Source organism: Melospiza melodia, chromosome 1 (genome assembly GCF_035770615.1).
Source record: "Melospiza melodia melodia isolate bMelMel2 chromosome 1, bMelMel2.pri, whole genome shotgun sequence".
Classification (NCBI taxonomy): domain Eukaryota; kingdom Metazoa; phylum Chordata; class Aves; order Passeriformes; family Passerellidae; genus Melospiza; species Melospiza melodia.
Window position 1 is genome coordinate 11,171,447 of NC_086194.1, and position 26,772 is coordinate 11,198,218.

At 39.0% G+C, this 26,772-nt stretch overlaps 1 protein-coding gene across 3 annotated transcripts in view; it reads right to left on the bottom strand.

Moving 5' to 3' along the window:
• The window catches only part of LARP4B (La ribonucleoprotein 4B), a 55,432-nt gene that overhangs the window by 4,794 nt on the left and 23,866 nt on the right, over positions 1 to 26,772 (bottom strand). Inside the window, exons 1-14 of one of the 3 annotated variants that reach the window (XM_063148129.1) lie at positions 22,250 to 25,706; positions 20,142 to 20,289; positions 19,768 to 19,929; positions 17,685 to 17,766; positions 17,106 to 17,242; positions 15,656 to 15,759; positions 13,791 to 13,901; positions 13,234 to 13,287; positions 12,696 to 12,905; positions 9,614 to 9,720; positions 8,876 to 9,013; positions 7,401 to 7,446; positions 4,334 to 4,498; positions 335 to 456 (exon numbers count right to left, since the gene is read on the bottom strand). In XM_063148129.1, coding sequence (XP_063004199.1) covers positions 335 to 456; positions 4,334 to 4,498; positions 7,401 to 7,446; positions 8,876 to 9,013; positions 9,614 to 9,720; positions 12,696 to 12,905; positions 13,234 to 13,287; positions 13,791 to 13,901; positions 15,656 to 15,759; positions 17,106 to 17,242; positions 17,685 to 17,766; positions 19,768 to 19,929; positions 20,142 to 20,289; positions 22,250 to 25,648 — 4,985 coding nt within the window. In that variant the 5' untranslated portion in view covers positions 25,649 to 25,706. Of the gene's footprint in view, positions 1 to 334; positions 457 to 4,333; positions 4,499 to 7,400; positions 7,447 to 8,875; positions 9,131 to 9,613; positions 9,721 to 12,695; positions 12,906 to 13,233; positions 13,288 to 13,790; positions 13,902 to 15,655; positions 15,760 to 17,105; positions 17,243 to 17,684; positions 17,767 to 19,767; positions 19,930 to 20,141; positions 20,290 to 22,249; positions 25,707 to 26,772 lie in introns of those variants that run through there. The other 2 variants (XM_063148118.1, XM_063148140.1) reach the window with 2 other exon arrangements.

Below are 26,772 nucleotides of genomic sequence, written 5' to 3' on the forward strand. Positions count from 1 at the left end.
GTATGGACATCAGTACTGCCCACAGGGCCATGGGTTTACTCTCTGTGTTTCAAAGGTATCTAAATACAAGACAGCAAGGTATTCATTAAACTTCTACTCACAGAAACTAAACCACAACACTAAATTTTCTTCTGCTAAATTACTATTATGATTGAATTACTATTGTGATATTGTTCAGAAATTAAGCTTTATTGCCTTTACTACAAGTACAACAAAATATTACTTCTTTCATTGATTAAAATTTTAATAGCTATTTACATTGTTCTGCCTGATGAAAGAAAATGCAAATGTGATGCAGAGCAGACTAATTATACCCATGTAATTAAGTGCTTACTCAGTAGGCTGGGGAGGTGAAGGAGACCTTTCAAAGGTCCTGGGCAATGTAGAAGAAACTGGTAACGGCTCTCGAGGAATTCCTGATGGAATAGTGTTTGTACTTGCATCCACATTAATGTTCTGAAGGAGGAAAAAAGGCACAGAAAGACAATCAAAATATCCAATTAATATGGTCTGCCTGAAAATTAGCACAACCAGGGAACACTTCCTAGTTTGATTTATACTAGTAAATTGACTATAGGAAGGTACAGAAGGATCCAATACAGATATTGTAATGAACATGTTATTTTTTCCTTTACATTTATTTAGAAACACAGATAACACACTGGGGCTATTTCCAAAGAAGTTAGAAGCTTAAGTCCATTTGGGACATATCTGAATGACAAAATCACTTTGAATCATTAATCAATCATCACCTTGTCAACTAGACCATGGCACTAAGTGCCACATCTGGTCATTTCTGGAACACTTCCTAGGGTGGTGACTCCATCACTTCTCTGGGCAGCATTTTCCAACACTTAACTTGCCTTACAGTAAAAAAAAAATTTTCCTGACTTTCAACCTAAATCTCCCCTGGCACAGCTTGAGGCCATTTCCTCTTGTCCTGTCACTGGTTGCCTGGGAGAAGAGACCAACCCCCACCTGGCTACAGCCTCTGTGCAGGCAGCTGTAGGGAGTGATAAGGTCTCTCCTGAGCTCCTTTCCTTCAGGTTACATAACCCCAGTTCCCTCAGCTGTTCCTCTTAACTTGTGCTCCAGACCCTTCACCAGCTTTGCTGCTCTTCTCTGGACACACTCCAGCACCTCAATGTCCTTCTTGTATTGGGGGGGCCCAAAACTGAACACAGGATTCCAGGTGCAGCCTCACCAGTGCCCAGGACAGGGGGACAATGAGTGCCCTGGTCCTGCTGGCCACACTATTGCTGACCCAAGCCAGGATGTCACTGGCCACCTGGGCACACCTGGCTCATGTTCAGCTGCTGTCAACCAACCAGCACCCCCAGGTCCTTTCTCCAGGGCCACTTTCCAGCCACTCTGTCCCCAGCCTGTAGCACTGCCTGGGGTTCTTGTGACCCAAATGCAGGACCCAGCACTTGGCCTTGTTGAACCTCACACAATTAGCTTCAGCACATCAATCCAGCCTGTCCAGACCTCTTGCAGACCCTTCCCCTCCTGCCTCCAGCACATCAGCACTCCTGGCCAACTTAGTGCTGTCTGTGAACTTACTGAGGGTGCCCTCAATCCCCCTGTCCAGATGACTGATGAGGTTATTAAATCAGACTGGTCCCAATACCAAGCCCTGGGGAATACCACTACTCACTGGACTTCTTTCCACCTGTAAATTCTGCACCTGCTGGTGACAAAGCAGGCTTTGCACCTGTAGACATAACCACAGGCAGCCTATGAAGACAGAAGTCTCCTAGTGCTGAGCACTAAGAACTGTATTCTTCAAAGCTCTAATTCTGTATCATCCCAATATAATGATTTGCTACCAAGCAAAGGCTTTTTCCATAGCCCTCAAAAGATTCTGCCAGTGCCAAGTGATACTGTACTTCCAGATAAATGTCAAATAGGTTCAAGATGCATATGTTAATTTAAATGGTCACAAAATAAGAAAAAAGACTGAAAAACATATATCTCACATTTATAACCATTTTGTTTGTTTTAAAGGGTGCTATGCTCTTTGTATTGCTTCTGACCTGTCTCAAAAATTCCAAACCTCAAAGAGATTCTCGCATGCAGATGGGGAAGCAATGGGAGAACACAAGCTCAGAAGGAATAAGATAACCCTCCTTTTCCCTCAGCCAAGTCACCACTCAAAAGGGCATAACCCTAAGACTCCTATGGTTGCTGTTATAAAAGAAAATGGGATTTGATGGCACTGTTTTAAAATCAGGCAGCATAGATTACTGCAGTAGATCTAAGCCTAGTTTGATTCAATGTAAGACTGCAAAAGGTGAATTTTTAGAAACAACAGAGCAGCTTTTATAGGTTTATTCACTATAATAGTGTGTGCAAAAGCTTGAAACTGCAAGCTGCTGAGCATTCTGACCCAAGTGCATCAGAACTTGCAGGTACATGGTTAAGTGTGAACAACTTCAAGTCAAGCAGACGTGCAAGAGCTTTTCCTTGCCAAAACACTCAGCCTTGATCTGAAAATGCTGCACTTCCTAGTTACAAAATGTGGAATGATTATTACCTGCCATTCCCCAGAGCTACTTCTAGAAGAGCATCACTAGGCAAAGAGCATTAAGATACAATGCTTGCATAACAACTGCTGGAAAGGATAGACCTTCAGTCCCCCTCAGCTCCCATACACTGGACTCACCCTTCTATATGAAACAAGGGAAGCACTGTGTAACTCTCCTTCAGTGCTTTGTAACACCACATCAAGTGACATGAAAAAACACTGAGATCAAGGTGAAAAGCAGCCTGTATACATTGGCAAGACTGATGTTAGCTCAAATAGCTCTGTAGCAGAACACAATTGCTCTTTGGAGCCAGCTGCTGTTATCTTAATCTTTACTTAAATGCCAACAAGCAAAGGCAGCATAATCCCTTTTTTTCACACAATGGTACAGAATAACTCCTGTATGCTGGAAAATGAAACTGGTAAATTGAAGGATGCTTTTTAATGTGATAGTGCACTGCAAGTATCATAAAGCCTAAGTGCCTGACTGATATGAAGACTGCCTCTACAGGAGAGAAGTCTAAGTTCTTTATCATAAGTACAAAGCAACTACTAGATCTGTAATGGGGGAACAAAGGGTTTTCAGCTGCAGCAATAAAAACTCGTCCTGGAATTGTATTTAAAATCTAAAGTACAATAGTCAAAAACCACTTCATAAGTAACAGAGGTAAAACACTTCATAACTAATAGATCTTAGCCAAGAAAAGCCTACCATCTGTAGTATTGGCTGACAGAAAGTTAAACACTGTTTTTACCATGGCTCTGAACTGCACATTCCTACTAAATGCAATCCTGGAACACAGCAGCCCCTCCTACCACTTGCAGGAGACAGAGTAGATGGGCTCTCTGTACAGTCACTGCCCTGGGTGCAGACTGTCCTGCTGCCTCCCCCTTTCTTCACCAACCTCTGACACACGGGCACCAAAGAAAACATTCTAAACCCAGTTTATTGCAGGAGAAGACACCAGAGACTGTGGTTGTTCACCACTTCACCACGTCACTTTGCACTGCTAATCCAGGGCTTCACTTCTTCAGCTGTGGTACAGCTAGAACAACACAAGTTACATTTCAGCTATCAAAAAAAGCCAATACAGACTTTCATAGCCCAGAGAATTCCACACTGCAGAGGGTTATTTGAGTTTTCCTGGAGAAGAACATACTGTCACTCACAGATGGCATGGTAGAGACAGTTCTAAGAATGAAATCTATGAAAAACTACTGAACATTAATTTTCAACTGCATCTCTACTACATCTATACAGCAGTGATTGCCAAGTTATTCTGGTGTTTTTTTATCTTTCTGAGCAATTTGACAAGGCAACACTGGGATCCAGCTGGTTTTGGTAGCAGTTCTTGTTCCAGCTATGATGCCTAGTGTACTGAGATTATGTAGGCAGCTTCTTTATTTTGGTGCTTAGAAGTTTGTCACTTTAAAGTGTTTTATATAAAACTCAGAAGTCTTACTTTCAAGCAGGAGGGAAAATCTACCACATATTTTTCACCTGAGTCTATCAAAAAGCCTGAGGCAGTTATGTACAGCAAAGAGCATATTTTCTAATCTCTGCTATTAACATCTACTTATTAAGCTGGTACCCATATTCCACACCATTTCAAAGAGAATACCCAACAAATTCTAAGATATAACTGAAGAAGGCAGCAGCACATCAATTGACAGCTCTTTTTAAAGACCATTTCTTACAATCCATGTAAACCCACAAGTTTTTCCATGCACAGATCACCAAATCAGAAAACAAGGAGGTATGCAAGAGGTATGTTTTCCCAACCAAAATGAACATCCACTACTCACTCTTTCTTTTGACGTTCCTATTACCACACTGGACAGTCTGTTTTCAAACAGGTCTTCAGTCTTTAAATTGCCAGCAGCCCCAGGTAATGGAGGAAAGCTAGACAGACCCAATTCAAAGCTGGGAGATGGAGGTTTTGGGGGTGGTGGAGACTGTGTTTGGCCTCTCTGGAATAGAAATACCAGGTTGGGGTTACTGCACTAGATGACAGAAAAGATATGCAGCTCTAAACTGTATTTTCACTTGATTTGTATCAGCAAACCCCTGGAGAAGGTCCCCCCATCTCATCCCTCAAAAAACCCATAGAGTACCGAGGAATGGATGCTTTCATTTTCCACTGTTGCCCTTAAAATATTTAATTATTATTTAAATATCATGGTATATGCATCAGCTTTAGGGACACTGACACAATAAGAAGTTCTCACTGACTCTTCATTGAGGACAGACACAGTGACACAGAAAGGAAAACAGACTGGTTTATGTACCATGATATGGCGAAAATATAATGCCCATTTATGTACAGTTAGTAACATCCTAAATAGAAACACAGGAGTCAACAAGACTCTTATTTTCAGATATATGAAGGAAGGGTAAGATAGCATGCCTTGTATGTAGTACAGACAATAACAATTTACATCTAATTAGTATTAATCTGTTTTGTCACTGTGTAAAAATAGAATTGTAAGAGTCAAAACTATTTTTGAAACAGACACTTTATAACTAATTCTAAGAAGAAAACCAATGTCTCAAGCAAAACAACCACCTGTGTGTTAAATGCAACTTTTTTGCACTATAGAGAGCAGTTCAGGAGTTAAAAGTACCATGGTTTAAGATCACTTGTGAGAAATGCTGGTAAGGATTTGCAAGTTATTTTATATTTACACAGTAAAAATAAAACTCCTTTGTAATATGCTGTAACTGAAGTTACAAATTAACTTCACCTACATCATGTAAACAAAGAAGTTTTTCTTCAAAGAACTGTTTCTTGACTGTGCTGTGGCCTGTGCTAAGATGATCTTTGCTGCAAAATATCAAATGCAAACCAAACTTTGAAACAGTTCCTATTTTGAAAAGGAAAACACAAGTATATAGTCAAGATGGTGTGAATGTGAGAACAATGCTTCTGAACAAAAAGAACAACAGATATAAGACTACTTTTGAGGTCTTTTCACAAACTATATGTAATGTTCAAAGAACTGTGTGTCAAGAGGGAAGTAGGGAAAGAAAAAATACAGAAGCAAGAACAATTGCAACTCCAATCACTGCTCCTGACCCAGCATTATTCCCTGGAAGAATGCTACAGCAATGGAGACTGCAAATGTCCAAAACTGAAGTCAGATGACCTGTCAAAGGTCAGGGAGAGAGACTACACTAATCCAGCTCAAACTGCAAGAGGAACAATTCGAATTTTTAGAAGTCATTCTTCAAATCACACACTCTTCTTAAAGGGGACTAAAGTTCTGCAATAGCAAATGCTTTTATGTTACATTTTAAGTTACAAAGTTGAATCCTAAAACCCTCAAAATATTAAGAGTGGCATTAACATCTAAAATTAGCAGGATAAGGGAGGACTTCAACAAGTTTTAAGCTAACTGCATAAAATTTCTCAAGCTAACCTCCTGTAGATTCAGTACTTGGCTTATGTCTACGGCCTCATAAAAAATCTGATCAAAAAGTTTCATGCTCTTTTTCATGTAAATGTGCATACAACTCTATACTTTTTCCTTTATAAAGAAAAATCTTCTAAAGAATTCATTACTCCATTCAAATATACTGGTTTTAGTGGTGTCCTGTGCACACTATCTATTTGCTACAGCATTACACAAGAAACAGGATACTGGATTCAATTATTTCCACAGTCTTAAGGGAAAATTTTCATTTCTTGGTTCCAAGTACACTTCCTTACAGTCCTGGGTGTGCAGCAGCTCTCACCTCTGCTGATGGTGCAGCACTGGACACTACAGAATAAAGTTTCTTGGCCCAGAACAGACTGGAAGGAACCTGGCTGCACAGACTGCAATTACAGCCTGGTGCTGACAGAAGGGAACTGTGGGTCTCCAAAGAACTCACATCTACCAGCTGGTAATCCTTTCACTTCAGTCACTCACACCTAACCTGTAGCACTTCCTTGTTCTTTTAAATATAGAAAAAAGTTAATAGGAAAACTTCACTCTAAAAATTCAAGCAGCTTTGAAAGGGCAAAAGGAAGAATCTACAGGCAATCTGGTCTCACTGCCTCTGGGAAGTTTGATGAGAACTAAAAGCAATCAAAAGGGAGGAATCACTTGCTAAACTTTCCTGCTCCTTTGTCCTAGTTCACTCAGGCCAATCAACAGCAGGAGCCACAAACACACACATGCAGTGATTCCAGACCTTTAGGGAAGTGTTATGGCCCATGCAGTAGTGTTACTTTACAACTGTACATGAATAAGGAAATAACCTGGTTCAACTTCATGAATATCCCCATGTGGCAAAAATAAATTGCAAAGAAATGACTGGTTTTATCACACCAAACCTTAAATCCTATAAAAACATGTTTTTTTCTCTTCTACACTTAGTGCAGCCTTTTCATGTATCAAGTCTACTTTGGTATTAACCTTGAATTTAAGTTTCCCAAAACCACAGTATTTTAATAGTATTAGCATACCCTTACCTGGTGGCACCTGAAGAGGCATTTAAGAAAATGAACTGATCACTTCATAACAAATATTTTTGCTACACATTATGCCACAAGGATCTATATAATGTTTTTCACTGTCACTGATTGATAATGAACTATCAAGTGTTTTCAACTTCAGCTGTTTAGCCATTCCTGAATGTGAACACTGGCATGATGACAAAAACTGAGATGGGAATTTTTTGCTACTCTAAGAGTAATGTTAACTTTTTCCTGACTTCTGCATTAATGGAAAATCAGCTCTGATACCCAAATGCAGTAAACTCATGTGACTAATGAGCTGCTGTCTTTAATCAACTGTAATGTACAACTGCCTCTGCAGTAACTTATGTCCACACTCTTGCCTTGTTACCCTGCTTTTATTAGAGACAAATAAGATCATGAACACTCACTGTAAACTTGTCCTCCCTTTTCTTTCGGTAGCCATATGAGTTTTTCCTAAGGGAAAGAATGCAGATATGAGAACCTTACCTATAAATGGTTGGAAAGCAGTTAATGAAAACAGGAAAAATTAATTCCAATTGCTATTTCATCCATCTTCATACTGCACAGGTTATATTATTAAGAAATGTTTTAGGGAAAAATTCCTAGCAAGCTCTCCTTAAAATAAAGGGATACATCTTATGCAAGTCAAGGTAAGAATAAACTGGTTACAATTAATTGCTGTGTTAAAAACATCACAGTAGAGATACATATAAGGATTAGACAAAATGTTACAGTATATAAATAAGGGGGTCAAAAATTTTTGTACACCAATGTAACTTCTGAAATACAGCTAACTATTTCCAATCCAGGAATAGCCAGGTAAGGCTCCTTCAAAACATTTTTAGCACTTCACCCCCAGCCCTGCTTCAGGTAAAGCCCCTCCAAGCAGTACAGTAAAATTTGCAGTGCATTCTAATTCAGTTTCAATATATTTTCTAAGTTAATTTGACTTTCATTATTCTAAACGTATTCAATACTGAAACATCAAAATAATATCATTTTAAGTACTGACTGTTCCTGCACATTTTTAGTCTATAGTTTGAGCAATCTTGTTTCCTGAGTTCTTAATCATGCTTTCATCCATTAGTTATAACACAATTTGGTAAATTAGATTTAGAAAAGTATTACAACCCTTGCACAAAATACCCATTTAATTTTGCAATGATACAAGTCTGAAATAGGATCATCTGCAAAACACTTATCTTCCAATTCAGTAAGTCACTCAAAATGTGATTTACTTGGAATCATAAATACAGCCATTATCAAAGCTGCAGAATACTTTTATGAAGCACTTATTAGAACTGTATTTATAAATATGCCAGTTTTCAGCTCCCCAGGTAGTTGGTTCTGGGTTTTATTAGGTTGCTTTTAAAACATAACAATAGTTTCCTTAGTTGCCTGTAGCAGTTTTTCCTCCCTCCATACCAATCCATCATCTTTGCTGTTGTGTATGCCCAGTTTGGTCAAAATTCTGATCCTTCAACTGAAAAAGTGAAGAATGAGCACTGCTAACACACATTCAGGTGTACAATATGCAATGCTGAACAATGGAATTGGGCAGAACTCCTTGAATAATGTCAAACAAATAATATAAGAAAACTTTCTTGCACCAGATGAAGAAACGATAGAAGATCCTATAGATCTAAACAGTTCATCAGTTGCCAATAATGATTTTCATCTGGTAGGAAAGCATGCAAGTCTGCTTTGCCTTTGTTCTGTATTTAACACTTTCTGTGAAGTACTTTGCAAGATTTTAGGTTTGAGGAGAGTCTGAGTTTAAAGCAGCATTGAGAGCAGTAACAATACCACATCTGCACTGAACAGAGCAGTTCAGAAGCAGCAGCACCTGGCTGTTCAGAGGACAACCATGAAGCACACTCACCTCCCCCTCCCTAATCCAGGGGACGAGTCAAGGCTGGTCTGTTCCATCCTCCCAGTCCCCACTTCCCTCTTGGTGTAGCTGGTGGTGGCACTCTGCACCCGTGTCCTGCTTTGGCCCGGCTGCCGCGTCTGTGGACTCCTGACGCCATTGATTAAACGATCAGCAGAAAAGTTGAATATTGTAGGACTGTCTAGAAGCCCAGGTCCCCTTTCTGCACTGGGTATTGTATGGCGTATATGTGACTTGCTAGGATTCCTATAAATTCAAAAGTCATTTCAACATACGCGCACTAGCAGAGACCTTCTGAGGCCTAAGCCTGTTCACAGAATTCAGAAGCAAGATCTTCACTCCTTTATCACTTATTTCAGTTATAAGAATGATCAACATTCATTGTAACGGGTCATGTGAATTATCAAAATTAACCTTTTCCCTGTCTGTTTTCAACTAGAGCTTTACTGTATGAATAATCCTGTTGATGACATGTCATCGCCCAGAATATTTCAGCGGAATACCCTAAATCACAGAACACACAATTTCTCAGCTTTCAGACTGTCCATTTACATTTCCAAACACTGCATCCATTAACATCAGAAGCACCATCTGCCCTTTGGCCTCACCTCTGGCACCAGGTTCCGTTTCACAAGTATTCTCAAGTGAGCTGGTGTTACTAAAATAAGCAGATGAAAACCCCATGTGCCAGATAATACAACAGTATTGTTAAAAGACAGATGAACTTGCCTGTTCCTGGGAGGATACTGTCTGAGTGTTGTCAGTGGAGAAGCAGCAGGCTTGAAGGTTGGAGATGTGAACCCATTGATAAATCCAGTATTTGGAAATGGTGTTACCTAAAAAAAGGTATTGCATGCTCATCATTATAAACAAACGGAGTATTACTTTTCTTAACCCCATATTTTATGTGATTCTGTGCAGGACAGTACTCAAAAGGTTGTCTCAAACAGCAATAGAGCATCTGTCTAGTGCCTTGTAGCTGACTTACAGAATTTCTGGAAAAACCCCAAGCTTCTGTTTTTTGAGAAGTCAGCCACTACACATATTCAACTTATGACAGTTCAAGAGAACTGAAAAACATCAAGCCAAAATTCTTGGTTGTAAGTTAAACAGCTCTCCTCCTATTTCACACCATACTACACATGGCTTTGGAGTACCAAGATACTCCTTTGTCAGAGTCTCTAATCTACATGGCCTGTAACTGTTTCTCTTACAATTGTACATGAATTCCTCCCTTAAAAAACCCCAACAACTTCCTTTTAGTTCCTCATTCTACTTCCATGTGACATCTAAATAGAGCCTAGAGAATAAGTGGATGTTAAGTGGAATTCTGATGCTTTTCAGATCTTACCACCTTATTCTACATGTGAAACACTGTCTTCTTGTCTGAAGAAACAACATTTTCTGGGGTGGGTGCCTACTAACGCCTTGTACATGCCTCAAAACCTGAAGCAGGTTCACAGTCATTTCTCCAACCTCACTAGCACACTTTTGTATTTTTTATTTAAATGTGGGAGTTTAATTTAAGGAACATTACTGTTAGCACTAGCAAATGCTTGCTTGTATTTTTCCCCTGAAAATAACTACAATGCAGAACAAAAAGATTCCTTCTACATTCTATTAAGCTTTGAGAAACAGCTATGATTAAGACCATTTGCTATAAAGGTACATTTAAACTTGAAAAAAGTTTCTTGTTCAAGTTAAATCATTAATCAATGGAAAACAAAATTTAACACCAAAGCTGTCATATCAAACTACTGCTAGCCTAACCTAGCATGCATGACAGCAAATGCTCCCTCAGGCTTCACAAAAAGGCCATTAAAGAAGGCCTGTAACAAAGCTCCTTGAGGAACAAAGTTTCATCAAAATATGCTTTGAAGTGTTTCTGGTTTAAGAGTTACAACATGAGTCCTGAAAAATTCCATCAAAGCTAGTAAGCAACCACTGAACCTGAAAAAATGAGAAGACACTGAACTTATCAAGGACCTTAGCAATATTCAACTCTTCTTTCTTTATAATGATGTATGATCCTTTTGGATGAAAAAAAATTTTTCCCCATTTTCCAATTATACCAAAATAATTCACATTGACATTCACAGAAGTCATCTGGTTCAAATACACCTTCTTTTCAGTTTCTTTTTTTTTAATTTCCAAACAGGAAAAACTAGATCTTTTCTCGAATATGATTTAAGCACATGATGAAGAATGAGGTAGTTTTAGAATCCTGAGGACATGTGTTGCCATATTCAAGTTTCAGAACTAAAATGGTATTGCCCACATGACTGGGGTATTCAATCTCAAATTAGAGATGAGAGAGAGTAGAGTTTATGTTGAAGGAGAATAGAGAAACTTTGCTGTATTTTCACACAAGTCTCTACATGCAAACTGCAACCCTGTCTCATGAAAATTATTGCTGTGTCATGGTTCCTCAGGGTCCCTGTTCTCCTCAAGTGATTCCTATTCAAATATAGCTCTTCCTACAAAAGAATCAAGAAACATCACGTTACAGTCATGTACATAAAATGCAGCTAACCAATGACAATACACTGCAGAACAGTGAAAAGCAAAGCACAGACAGTTGATTTCCTGTTTTGACTAAGAAAAGTTGGAGATCTTTAATGCTAGCAAACTCATCAAGTCTTCCCCAAAAGATAGGACTAACTTTCTTGGATACAGAAGGTTACAGGATAACATAAGTAGATACACAGTATGATGAGCTTGAACCTGTGGTTTATTAATCTTTGTCTTCTGTGTTATTCCCATCCAGCTCATTCAGTATCCCAGAGCAAGACTGTGCAACAGCCTTAGTCTCAGTTTATCTACAGGCAGATTCAAATTCATTGCTGCTTAACAAGACAGCTTTTTCCTGGAACAACACTGCTCACTGTGTTACCTTGTCTCCTCCACATTCTTCATCCCCCCCAGAACACCTCCCCCTGCAAGGCCTCTGGTTCCCTTCCCTGTGTGTGAAGTGTTCAGCACACCAACTTTTTAATTAGCTGTGGTTCAGTTCAGAGGATGTTTGCTCAAGTTTATTCAAGGACACTTTAATCCTCTGCCAAAAAAAACATCTAAAGAACTTCTAATTTTGAGCATTGTTCCCCTCACTTCTTTGAGCCACAAGTAAAGGAGGCATCTCCAGAGGGGAGAAAGAGGCTCCAGATAGGAAACCTGAGCCTCCCAGTCATTACAGGAAACTCCATGTGTTTGTAGGGTAACAAAGGCGAACTAGAAGGGGCCAAGGTAATTCTGATGAGTGTCACAAAGCAGAAGACAGAAGCAGCATTGCAGGATACAGTAGATATCTCATTAGAGTATTTAAGGATTTATTGCTACCATCCTAGCTTCAAGCCTTACCAACAGCCCTTTAAGAAAATAATTTAAAAAGCAATTTAAAAGCGATTTTTGTAATTAGCAAAAGCAATTTCACTTTTCATTGCCAAAAGAGATGTTACCATTGCACAGAAAATATTCTGCTTTAAGAACATGCCAAACAGGGCAATTCAGCATGTTAACCTACAATCTAACTTCCTGTAAGAAGAACTTGGTATCTTGACAAGTCTTTACTAAGGAACTGCCTCAAAATCTAAAAGGTTTAAAAAGAGAATCACACTCCAGTCTGAGATCAGACACAATTTTCAAATAATTAATCCATCTTGTACACCATGGCAAGGATTCTGAAGGACTGTTTTTCAAGAAGAACCAGAATCTTAAACTCCCCTCTTCAGGATAAGTATGTTTCCTACACTTCAATAAGAAAATAGTATCAGCTTTGAAAAGAACACAACTGTTCCAGAATCAAGAGACTTACCAATGAAGGGTCAAGGTAGCTGTGTGTGGCTGACCAGGTCTGTGGGCCAATTAAGCTGTACAGTGGGAAGTGCTGCTGGGGACTGTATACTGGAGGGATGTAAAAGGATGTTGTGTAGCGCTGCTGCGTGTAGAGGTTCATATCCAGAGGTCTATATCCATTCTTTGGCAAAAATGTGTTTATAGCTATTGCCTTTGCTTTTATCCTTGCCTGCAAAGGAGATTAGATGACTTATCACAGCAGTCTTTCGAATTATATCAGGATGGTTCAAATTAGCAGCTCTCAAACTTTTACTGGACACTTATCAGTCACTGCAGGGACAGCAGGAATGCTCCCCTGATGCTGGGTGGATATACCACTGCCACAAATGAGGAAGAGGAGAGCTGAAGTCCTATGTGCTACATTTCTAGACCCACCTCCAGATGAAATGGCTGCTGAGATTGGACTACTTAACTTTACATTAGAAATCACAGTGAGCACCACAAAACCCAGAACATACACACACAGCCCACCCCTAACATCATAAACCTCTATTTACCTTAATTGGTTTTCCTTGGAAAGTCTTCACTTCTTCTCTAAGGTATCTGTAAGCCTTTATAAACAAGAAATTGTTAGATTTGTCAAATATAATTTAAATAAAGGAAACTTCAGTTTTGACAGGCTAGGCCTAACAATAATTCTTGGAGTGTCCGCTAATGTTACAGTATAGCAAAATCTCATACATCACCTGCACTTAGCAACATTTAACTTATCATTAAGTGCTTCAGTAGCATTAAAACAAGATTCTAATGGTTATGATTATAGGATTTCAATGTGTCACCCAAAAAAGTCAACACTCTCAGTACAAAAAAAATCATAGCTTTAGCCAGGAAGTCAGGATATGTGAATAAGATAAAAAAACCTCTTAAGTGTTATGTTTAATAGTTACTGCAAATTGGACACAACCTAAGGGGAAGCATTACTGTTTTTACAGCGTGGGCTATGTTTTTCTTTACATTGTTACAGATTTGTAATACAGTTTCCAACCTGTCAATTCATCCTCTTGTCATCCTTATTTACTTTTACATTCTAATAAGCTTCAAAAAACAGCATTACCTGCTGTGCATCAGCTTCCGATTCAAATGTGATGAACCAATTGTCATTATAGGCAAACTCACAGTTGATGAACTTAGGCAAATTGTCTCCTTTGAAAAGTGCTTCAACCTCCTGGGGAAAGTGGTTTGATAAGGAGGTGGGGAGGTGAGGGGGGATGGATGGAGAGAAGAAAAGACATCAATGTAAAATGCAAAACTCTGACACACTGAGAAAGAAGGACAGCACCGCTGGGCTTACAAAACATAACAGAGTAGTTCAGAACAGCTGCAGCAGTGTCAGCTCTCTCCAGTCTCCCCCTGGAAGGAATTAAAACTAGCACTGTCTAAGGCCATACTGCAAGAGGTCTAGCTGGGAGCTATTTAGGCCAGAGAAGACATTTAAACTTGGTATCAAGTGCAGAAAGATGTCTATTTCTCCCCTGTCCCCAAAACCATGGAGCCACATGAAAACCTGTGCATATGGCATGGGACAGGAAAATCCTGTCTTTTCAGCAGAAACCTGCAAGTAAAGCTTTAACTCAAATGTTTACAGATTGATGTATTTGAAACAGGGCTGATGTTACCTCAAACATGACTGGCTAGTTTCTACAGAAAAAACAGACCCTGGATTTTTTATTTGTTCTAATTCATTTGCATACTTTTTAAAGTATATTTTGTCACAGATCTGAGGTGAGCAGCATCAAAAGGCAACACAACTTGGGAGGCCTTACAGCCTTTGCTGCTTTAATAAAGCCCGACTCTGCTGTGCTAGAAAACATAGGCTATTAAATCTGGTTAGTTAAGTCCAGATTTTTCCAGCACAACAAATTTAAACAAAATGTATAAAGCATTTCACTGGAGACCAATACTTCTGAAAATAAAGACTCCTCTGAACTTTGTTGTCAAACATTTAAGAGTGAACATCCAGTGCTAATATATCCAACCTGATGAACTCATGACAGAAAAAAAAATCTACAATACTAAAACTTAGGGTGTCTTTGTAAGGCTACATTTAATTTGGAAAGCTAGAAGTAGCCATTATTTTAAAGCCATGTACATAGTACATTTCCAACTTCTTCCCTTCAATTCCTTTTAGCATTTTGTTTCGTGTTCCTGTTTACTAAGGCCACTTAGCTTTTTGTTACCAGCTTCTACACTGCAGTACTTCTGATTTTTGTATGATGGTTATTAAGAGGAGCAACTCTTTCAGAATCTTTAGTCTTCCTTGTAAAATTAAATAGAAGAGAAATTAAAATATATACCATCATCATCATCAAAAACCTGCACCTTCTCCTTTTTGAAAACTCAAGATGGTTTAATTACAACACCATAATTTTTTTTCTAATATTTCCATCAGTCATAGTCCCTGATTCATTGGAGTGGCATTAAGTATCTTTCAAATAATGAAGATCTCCTGTCATTCCACAAGCCAGGGGAGATCCTTAGTGACTTATTGACACCTCTCACCTCAACATTATAGAAATGTTTACAAAGCTTTAACTACTTTACTTGAGCAAGCTTCAAGGGGCAACAGTGGCATTTTCTAGTCTAAGATTTATCTTCTTTCATCTTTGTCTATTTATCCAAGGATCTCAGCACCAAGTGCATATAAGTAGGACAAAGCCCAAGAAATAGATGTATCTCCACCCAAGACAGCACTATCAGTTTCTCAGCCCTCTGCAGAACTACAGGTTCTACCACAGCCTTGCTATAAGCAACATGCATCTACCAAAAATATTTATCCAAACAAAAACAGTAAGTTTAAGAAGTGCTGTTAATTTCTAACAGTGTAGTAGAAAAAAATGTGATGTGCATTTAAATCTAGAAAAAATCTAACTTCCAAGTCCTAAGGGAAAAGTGTTCTTTACTGAACAAGGGAACACTTACTTCAATGGGAGTAGATTCAGGTACTTCACGTAAAATCACAATACAGCGATTCTGATTTGGCCGAACTTTTTCCCCCTTTTCATCCACTTGAACTAAAGGCAACGCTAAGAGGGAAAAGACAAGAATGCATTTCAGCTGTCAAAAAAGCTAGGAGCTTTGGACTCCAAAAGATGCTGTGAACATAGACATGCAAAGCAGAGCCTCCAATATTTTTGGAATTAAGAAACAAGCAGACAATGTTTCTGTTCATCATTTACATGCCTGAAGAATCCTTTCTAGTTTTTTACAAAACTTGTAGCTCTGGCCAAGTACACTCTGAGCTGAGATTTTCCATTTATAACTGCATCTCTGCACACCCTGGCAATGCCCTTGTAGCTCTCACCAGGCATTCATTCACTTTTCCATCTCTGGTATGCCTCTCTCTTGTTTTGAGCAGACTCAGAAGCACAAAGTTAAGCCAAGGGGGTCTCTTGATCCACCTACTTCCCTTACCTTTACAGGGGATGAAATGTTTTTGTGCTTCCAGGAGAGAACTCCCAGCACTAGTATAGTTACTCCCTTTATCTTCCATGGAAGCTTCCCACAGAATTCTTCCCAGCTGTGCTCTGAGCAAGCTGAAGTTTGCTCTTACAAAATACAAAACCTTAGAAATGCTCAGTGTGCTCAGCACGACCCCAAACACCACAGTTCTATGATTGGTGCAGCCAAGGCTCCCCCTGACTGAGACATACAGAGCAGGTTTTCTCAGTTTCTGAGCAGTGAGTCCAGCAGTGCCTCGTTGCTGGCTGGCACATCTAACACCTGTATGGGGACACAGTCCTCTGCCTGTTCCAGAAACTTGATGGATGGCAGGAGCTGCTGTATTGCTCTTCCCACAAATATCTAAGCCACTGAAACCGACTGCAGGAACCAGGTTTGGCTGACCCAAAGCTCACTTGAGTGACACAAATATTGCTCTGTTGGCCTTATTGTCCTGGTTCAGGTCAGCAGCAGATGCCAGCTGTAAGATTTCCCTTGGAAACACCCCCTAGGGTCTTGGCCCACAGGTACTCCACAGAGCTTCCATGACTGATGCAGCTGATTTCTATCCATTCAAGGTTCTCCTTAAGAGAGTGAGACTCCTCCATCCCTTTTTCCCTGCCTGTCTTTACAGAACAATCTAAAGATATCCATCATGATCCCCCAATCATGTGAGTTGTCCTACCACATCCCACAATTTAAAATCATTAATTCTTATGTGCATAGATCATTATTCAATAGCTGGAATACAGAGTAGCTTTAATAAAACTACAGTCCTATAACTGATGATCTAAGCTGCTTGGGCTACTTAATGCTGTACAGAATAATAATGGCATTTTACTGCAATACAGTAAGAGAGATGAAAAATTCAGATTAATAGTTCTACACCAATAACCAAAATGCTTTCTAGCACTGAGGAACTTTTACTTACATCTCAGCACTTCAACAATCAAATCCATATCAGTACTGAGTTTCTTGACATGATCAAGATTTGCTACTGTCATTATTGGCACATACTGATCACTGTCCATCTGTGATATAAGGTACATGTCACTGGCAAGATTTTCTCTGTTGGGAGGAAAAAAAAAGAGAAATGTCATAGATTAACTTTGTCCAATAAACACAAGACAAAAATTCATCACATAGTAGAAGACAGATTCCTTCAGCATTTTTGCTAATTAATGAAAATCACTGGCTTAAAGCTTGCTAAATAGCTTAAATTACTCAGTTTTAATTATGACCAGTAAAGATCACAAAAATTCACCTGATCTGTAATTGCTTGTAACTACTCTCATTTCAAACCCATATAATTGCCAGTTTATGCATTAGGTACAGAGCTTTCAGGTAAGCTTTAAGAGGTACATCAACACAACACTCTGAAATTTGTGTGTTACTTTTTCCAAATTCTCATCCTTTCCACTCAGTTTTAAGTAACAACTAAGAAATGTATTAACATACATCCCAAGCTGTTAGTCATCCTCCAGTTTGGTCCATTTAGGTAAACACCTACCTAGATAAACAGAATTCCAGTGTCTTTTTCAGTAATTCTCGTAAATCTTCCTGACCTTCTGGCTGCAACTGTTCGTTTCCACCTAATAATTAAAATACTTCAAATTAAAAAGTAGCTCTGCTATATTACACAATATCTATTTTAAACAAGCCATCATGTCTATTACTGACTACCTAGCTAGTAATGATTTTTCAAATTCAATAGATGTTCATTATGTATTAGTTACCAACTCCTGAAATTGCATGGCAACTTTTTATTTAAGAGAGAAAAGAGAAACCATGTATGACTTTACTTGTTAACCCCTGTTCTCCAAAGACAAAGATATGAAGCACTTTTAGAACAGCTACAAGCACATCTCAAAGTAAACAATGTCAATTTCTAGCTGATGAAATTTCCAGCTGATGAAACCCTGACTAACGCAATGCAAGGAACAATGCAATGGAGGCATTCCATACTTCTGGTCTCACTCTAAATTACCAACACTTTAATTCAGAGAAGGTTTTCAAAATTATAGTTATGGAATATCAGCAGATATCCAATCTACTAACAACAAAATATGCAATCAATTTACAATCTTTTGGTTAAGAAGGCAAAATTAATTTCTTTTTTATATATGGAAGTTTAAAAATTATCACATGGAAAACATGAACTTCATGTTCCTTAAGTTTAGACACAATACCAATGTCAGTAGAGAGTACTCATTGAGTCAGTGGGAGAAATGTTTCAAGAGTAGAAGTTTTGTGTGGCCTTTAGAGATTTGTAGAACATTTAGTAGGACATTATTCATGTTAATATGTATGTGTGCAAATGGAAATTGGCTTTTTAGAAGCATTTCCCTACTATCCTCTATACCCTTCCCTTCACTAACTTTTATCCTTTTATTCAGCTCTCCTCAGCCTTTCTTCTTCCTAAAGCAACTTCTAATTTTCTCCCACCATGCTGTCCTCCCGTGTTCTACTCTGATGAAAAGAACACCAACACTTGAGAAATACATGTATCACATTCTAACCATATTTCTTTTTATATGCATTTTTAAAAATAATGACTAAAAAATGAAAGATCAAATTTCAGACTTGGGACCATGTGTCACTATTCATCAAATGGAACAGACCCAACCTGCTGCTCAGCTCTTTACAACACCATCGAACTCGTGTTAAAAGTTAACTCTTTTGGGCACATAAAGGACACACGGACAAGTTCCAGCAATAATCTGAAGAATGCTGTTCCCTTCTAGAGTGTGAGGCACCATTAATACAATTTTCTATCTGCCAGCTAGTTACTATTTAATATTCCCAAATATTACCCTTAAGTACAAGTCAATGAGACCTTTCAGTTTTCAAATATAAGCAAAGATGATACCACAATGATGCCTGATTTTCTGATTTCAGTTGCCTTGATTTGCAGCTATTATGGCTGCTGTACTGGTAATTTTAAATACTAAATCAGCTAAGCATAATGAACAGACCTGTTGTGAATCTCAAGAAACACCCAGCACATTTTCCTCTACTTCCCATCCCTCATCTCAGTTCAAGCAGTAATCCTACATGCATCTTGCAGACCTTCTGTCCCATTCAATGAAATAGAAGCATGGTGAATCTCTACGCTAGTTTCCAGAAACTTCTTAAAACATACCATCTGGTATAGACTACAGCTTCTTAACAGTTGCACTGAAGAGAAATTCTGGAAACTGATTAATCAAGAATGTGAAGAAGTTAATACTAAAATGTTGCTTCTATTTCAAGTACAAAACGGGTCTTTCCTCACTTTAACATTACTACTTGAGACACAAACTGAATGTCAACCTCACCTCAGGACCTGACCCAACTAGACATGCATTTGTTTGATTCTGGGCAGAACTTTTGAAGATTTAAACCGGGAGGAGACTGGTCTCTAAACATGTCCAAGTTTGACTGTATAACAGACAGGAATTCCTAGGGTCTGTTTAAAGAATGCATACATTGAACGAGAAAACCGGTATAGCTCGTGGGGCTTTTTTTGTTTTTCAGATGCTCACTGTTTAACTCAAAACACAAGTTCAGTTTGTTTTTAAGCTAGGTCCAAGCACACCCCAGGTTCCTCTCACCTGTCTGGGTGGTTTCGTGCATAGACTCATACTCGGAATGATCGAGAGCCAAAGGGTTCATGTCCGCCTGCTCTGAGCCCGGCACGGCCGCGCTCGGCTCCGGCAGCTCCGTCAGCACCGCGCTCTGATGCTGCTTGTCACCATCGCCATTGGCATCCAGTCCTGCAGCACACACCACCAACACACTCAGGAGTGCTCCCTCCAATCACACTAATGCCACTAACTATGGCATTTAAACAACAGTTAAAACTACATCTGAAATAAAAGTGTTTATATACATGCTTTACGTTTTTTACCAGAAAATTAGAATTGAGACAGTGCTGCACCGAATTTTAACTTCTGCTTGAGCAACAGCCAGAAGCTCTTGTTCATACCTTCTTTACAGGAATCTGGAGGCTGGTCAGGTATTTCTTCCCACGTTTTGCTCACGCTACCATCAGTGGCACCACTTGCTTCCAAGTGTAACATATGATTTCCCCACACCTTTGCATTGGGGTTTAACTCAGAAACCTTGGTTGACTCCTGCAAAAAGAAATGGATTATGCATTTCAGGGATGCACAGCAGGCATCTGGTGCACAGATACATTCAGTTTCAAACAACAGTATCAGAAAAACAACTCAAGATTTTACTCATGTTTTTTCACACCTGAATATATTAACTGAGTTCCCATAATCATTTCAGGTACACAACTGAACTGTGGTGCACAGTATTCATTTCCCTGATTAAAACCACCAGAAAAGGTTATCCAAGCAGAGCAAATGACAACAAACATTTCATTCTTTGCCTTTGACAGACTAACTCAGCCTGTACTTGACCTAGACTTCAGACAGTTCTCTAATATACATGTCTTCTTGATGCTGATTACATTGCTAATCATATGTTACACTTTTATCTGCAGATCAGTCTAACAGATGTTAGATCTGTATCTATTGTATCTGCAAATTAATACTTAAAAATATATCAAGAAAATACAAAAGTACAGGGATTTCTCTGAAATTATATAAAAATGTAACAGTTTTAATGAAACATGGAAAATTGAAAGCAATAAGATGTGCATGACAACCTCTCTTAGTACATTTAGAGGAGGAACAGAGCATTAGGACAAAAAGAATAAACAACCATATCCAATTAAATCATGTCAAGATAATCTCTTTTAACCTGGATTGGAAATGGACACATTTAATGATTACAGATGGTTATATACAACCATCATATAAATGGTCACATTTGTGCTTAAGAGAGATGGCTCTCAGCAGTGCAAACATCTACTACAATACTTTAGAGTAACATGAGACTTGTTTTGCTTATGTTTGAGCAAAACGCATTGAATTATTCCACACAAAATATATGTTGTTTAATGTAATTACACTGGGAAAGAATATTGCTCATGATAAGAGACACTAAAAAAGCTTATTAAAAATTTGCTTTCTAAATTTACAGATGCTTGGAACATTACAGTGTTTCAAGGCAGGCACTCCAAAACCCCACAAAGCTTTAAATCTTCTTAAACACACACATTCAAATACTTATTATCACAGTGCATAGAGAATAGATCCAGAAAATAACTTAAAAAATTTTCCTTAAATACATCTCCTGAATGACAGAGAAAACTTACAAAAAGTGGAAGTATTTGACATAACTATTTGCATAGTAAGATTCAAAGATGACAGCAAGATCCATCAGTTTCCATTTTTAATATAAGAAATTCCCCCAGGAGAGAGCAAACAGCCTTAAGCACAATCCACTGCCCACACTGCAAGTGCTGGGCAAGGTCAGAGCAGCTGTTCCAACAGAGCCAGCGAGGGGAACAACTTCAGGGAAGCTCAGCAGGGAAGGAAAAGGAGCAGCAGCTGCTCCAGGTTGACTCTGCAGAGCGGGTAAGGCTGGAGGGGACCAGTGGAGGTCATCCAGCCCAACCTCCCTGCCTGAGCAGGGCCCTCAGAGCAGCTCAGGATTGTGCCCAGACAGCTTTGTTTGTTTCTTAGCCCAGCTAGCCAAGATCCAGCCTAGCTCTTTCCTCTTACTTCTCCTGCAGCCACTCCTCTCTACAGCACTACTCACCTTCAGGAGTGAGGAAAAGATTTCCTAATTGCTACCAAACAAGAACTTGAGGAAATCCACAACACACTTCTTCCTATACAAAACTAAAGAGCATTAAGAATGGTTTGTAGCAAGCTCCCTTTCTGCACACTGTTTATCTTAAGTTCAGTTGAAACTGAGAACCTGCAATCAAGTTACTTTGCCAATGGCTGAATTTTCACACAAAGTAAACAAAAAAAAATAAAATCAATATTCAGCAAAATTTTTTACTTCTGCATTCTGTACAGAAAAGCACTCAGCTTTTCAAAGGAAAGGGATTCATCAGGTTCAGGACAAAACAACATCTATTTAACTAATGAAACCACAGTCTGACTTGGCTTAGTCAAACTTCTAGCTTCAGCTTTAAGCTTTAAGAGCAAACCACTTCTGCAGAATACTTACAAGTTCATCTTTACTGTGCCATCCCCACGTACCAGCACATTCTGGTGCTAGCAGCTGGTATGGGTATGTTTCCACTGCATATGAAGCACTTGGTAAATTTTCAGGTTCATTCTGGAAGTTTTCATTAACTATACACAGTCTGTCATTCTTCATGGTATCATTAGAAGCTGCATTATTCCATAAAAAGCCCACTAGATATTCACCATTACCAGAAGGAACCGTGTCAGAAAGCAGCTGATTTGTCCAATCAGCATTGCCAGTCTGAAGACTGATGAAATGTGGCCACATTTCAACGTGGGGATTTTGTCTGTCCAGGTCACAGGACTGCTTCTGGTCACTTGATCCATCTTCCATCAGACCTAACACACACTGCTCTCTGCTTTGCTGAAATCCTGCTGCACCAGGAGAGGCACTGGCTATTTCATAGGAAGGAGTAGCAGCATATTTGTCTACCTGCTTTGGGTCAACACAAACTCCAAGCTCTTTGTTTGAGAAAATCTTGTGATCTGGCTGCATCTGTTCCCAGCTTGTGGTCAAGTCATTCATCTGAGTATTTAATATGTAACTGGTGTTTTTCAGTTCAGTAGTCTTGGCTTGCAACTGCTTCAAATTCCCCCTGGTAAAAGGTTCTAGATTCTCAGCTGATAAACCAAAACCAGTGAGGTTCTCCTTTGCGTGGATGCTGACATATTGGTTTACTTCACCATCCTGGAAATGACATTCATTTACATCACATCTACTTTTTTCACAAGTTTCTGATCCATCCTCTGTAGAAGGCGCAACAGAAATTTGAGTGTTCCCAACTTCTGGCTCTGGACTGGCACAGTGACACAACTCAGGCTCTTCTGCTGGTTTGTCATGCTCATGAGAACATGCATTTTGACACAATACAGGTAAAAAGTTATGGTCTTTATTTAAGAGTTTACTGCCATCTCCCAGATTTTTCGTGGCATCTTTTAATTTTACACTCCTGTCCATAGAGCTGTCCGTGAGTGCAGGTGCAGAGGAGTCAGAGGGAGCATTCTGACTGTCAGCCAAGCCTTCACTGCAACTGAAGATGCCTTTATCACAATCAGCAATGTTAGCATCCAGACTCTGTTTTAAATTTTCTACCTTGTTATCAATGGACTCATTTAGCTGACCTTCAAATTTCGTCTGTTTTACAGATTCCACTACACGCCCAGCTGTTTTGGCTGACTCAGTCTCTGCACTCCATTGATTTTTCACTGTGTGGAAGGAACACACATCCTGTTGTTCATCTTGTCTGCTGTTCATATCTATTTTATTCGTATGCTCACATTCCACAGACACAGAAGAGACACTGGTTTTGTTATCTGAATTTGAATATTTGCATACTTTATTCTCTACTAATTCTTGTGAAACGTGACACTCTAGGCTGTTTTCCTTTAGGAACATTTCATCTGTGCTTGGATTATGTGCATGAGATGTCACAGTGCCATCACTTATCCCTGATCTAGTTCTGCTCAAGTTACCAGCATCCTCAAGAAAGTCACCTTTTAGTTCAGTGGCACTCACACAGATCTCCTCCTCCATGCCACTGTGGATTGCAGCTTCAGATGATGCCCTGATTTCAGTGCAACCCTTACTGTGAGTTTGAAAATCAGAACCTTCCTCCAAGTTTAGCTGTGTTTCAGTCATGTTCAAAGCTCCACAGCTATGCAAAACTGTACCAGTGCACGTCTCTCCCTCTTTTAAGGATTCTTCAAAAGTGCTGTGATGTTCACTAGAGTCTGGTGAAAATGTTTGGCTATTACCATATGTTCTTTCAAGTGTTTTCTTTTCCACATTTGAGTTTACTTCACTTTCTGGCTCTAGAAAGCAGACCTCTTCATCAAGTTTTTCTACATTGTCCATTTCATGTAACTCTAATGATAATTTAAAGTTACCCCCTATGTTGTCTACCACCTGTTCAGTATTTATTTGCTCTACAACACTTGAGGGATGCCTAGTTAGTGGCACAACAAGTGGCACAACATCAGAATGATTACTTCCCTCAGTTTTTCCTGAATTAGATACTCCAGTGTTTAATAATACATTGGAAATATGATCACTGTTTTTCACCTTTTCTGAGTTAGGGCTGTATTGGTCCTCTCCAGCAGCATCCACAGGCTTCACAGAATCACAAGCAGTATGCAGTGATTCATTCCAACTGGCAGCACTACCCATGGTATATACCTCCTCTTGCTGATTCTCAGGGATGATTTCACCAGGCACTTTTGCTTCTAAGACATCTGTTACTGTACTATCAGTATTTAACCTCTGCACCTGACACCTGTCAGTCAGTAAGTGATCAAAAGAACACTGGATGTCTAGGCTACAATATTCCTTTGTATCCTTTTTCTCCATGTTTGAGCTATCCTCTTTTTTATACTCAAACAGTTCTTTCTGTGAATTGAACTTAGCTTCCACTTGTGCCAATTGTTGCACTGGAAATTCCTTCCCTCTGTCTAGAGGCCGTGCCATGGTGCACATTCCTTCATCAGTAACAGCTGAGTTATCTATGGCTGCTGCAGTCTCTCCATGCACAGTAGCTGGCACCTCTTCATCCCCTTTCAGATCTTCTGCATCTACAACACAAATGCTGTAAAACTCCTTGTCTTTCACATTTTGACTGTTGTCTACATCAAGACAGGAAAATGTTGGAGACATCTCTCTATATGAGCTCAAAACTTTCTGTAAGCTGTCACTCTTGCTGTCTTCAACATTTACTCTTGTTTCATTTTGCCTTGAATGGTCACATGTAACTGTATAATCCTCCAGAGAATTTCTATTTAAGGAAATTTCACTCTGTAAGCCTTTGTCTACGATATCTGCTACGTGTGAATTAGAAATATGATCAAACAAGCAATGCTCTCGTGAAGGTACATTTTCATTAGTAATACTGCTATTATTATCTTCTATATTGTTCACATGCTGACCATTACTATTAAGTTTTTTAGGTGCTCTTTTTTTAATAATCTTATCTTTCTTTTCTTCACTTCTCTGCAGATTTCCATATGTACCAGAGACTTTCAAGAGGTGACTAAAGGAATTAAAGAAGCTAAAAGGTCCGCCATACGTCCTCCTAGGGCTGGCATGGGGAGTATTCCCCATGCTGTTATATGACGAGTATTTTCCTTTTCTACCCCAAAAACCAGATTTAGAATCTGACACTGAGCAATCATCACCACAAACACGTTCAGTGCCGACTGTCACAGCTGCCCCGTTAACTGTCCTTCCCACTGTATGCAGATCCTGGCCTTCCACAGTTCCAAAAATTGAAGATAAAGTTTTACTTATCCTTGACTTTGGTGCTTCCTCTTCCACAGATTTTTGTAACAAGCTGGTTTTCTCTTCACTCGTGCTGTTACTCAATTCTTTACTGAAGCAGCAGCCCATGTTTAATAAGTAGTGTCAGAGGGTCTTCTCATTGCAAATCACCTTCCTCTTTACACTAACTTTCTATGGCTACTGAGGAGACAAGCCAACACCCAACTGCCAAAAATAGCACACTTGAAAACCATGCAGGGGTTCATATGTCATTGCCACTCAAAGTCCAAATCCCAGTTGCTGAGCAATGTTTCAGTATTTCATCATATACACTGTAATATTCAAGCCAAATACTCCTTTCTAATGAGATTACAGTCTGTTTAGGGGTATTACTGAGTCTTATGAACTTCTATTGTTTCCTAAAAAGTTTTGTTCATCCAAATAGTTAAAATATTTAAATGACATCTTTCACAATGCCCATATGTGCCAGAAACTACTTGTTTTCATATTTACTACAACTCCCACCTTCTATACAAGGAAAAATGCATTCCGGCTTGACATATTTAAATCTGACATGTAGATCAAACACTTCTTGGACATTTTCTCCTTCTCCTCCCTTCCCCCAGAGCTGAACCTACACCACAATTACTTCTTTAGGAAAAACAGGCTAAAGATAGATAAGACCTCATGTATTCCATTGAGCAGTCATTGTACGTTATCAGAAGCTAATTCTGTTCCAAGCCTTTTTTTTTTAATTTGTTATCTGCATGAAAAAAAGAGAATACATAATTCCTCAGTGACTTACAGCACTGAAGGGGGCCTCAAGATCATTTACCCACCTCATGGTACTGTGACAGGATTAATTATACTTAATGCTCAGAAAAAAAACTGTGTACCCTTTTACTAAAAACTCAGAAATATTTAAAAAGTAATTTGCCTGAATGCTATTCCTTCCAAAAGTCTGTCCTCAGTAGTTTTCATTGTTGTACATATACAGACTCCTCCTGACCTCATAACAACTAAACCTTTTTTATACACATGTATTTACATATTGAAATACTTCTACTACTGTAAGATCTTGTAGTTGCTAATAAAAAGTGGTTCTGTTTCTTCACATATAAAAGCCCAATAAAAAAGCTGAAAATACTCAGCAATCTTTTTCTGCCCTAAACAGATTTGTTCTTCTTTGCCTTTCCATTACCTCACATCACTTAGACCTTCTCTCAAATGCATTGCTATTATTTCAGATTTGG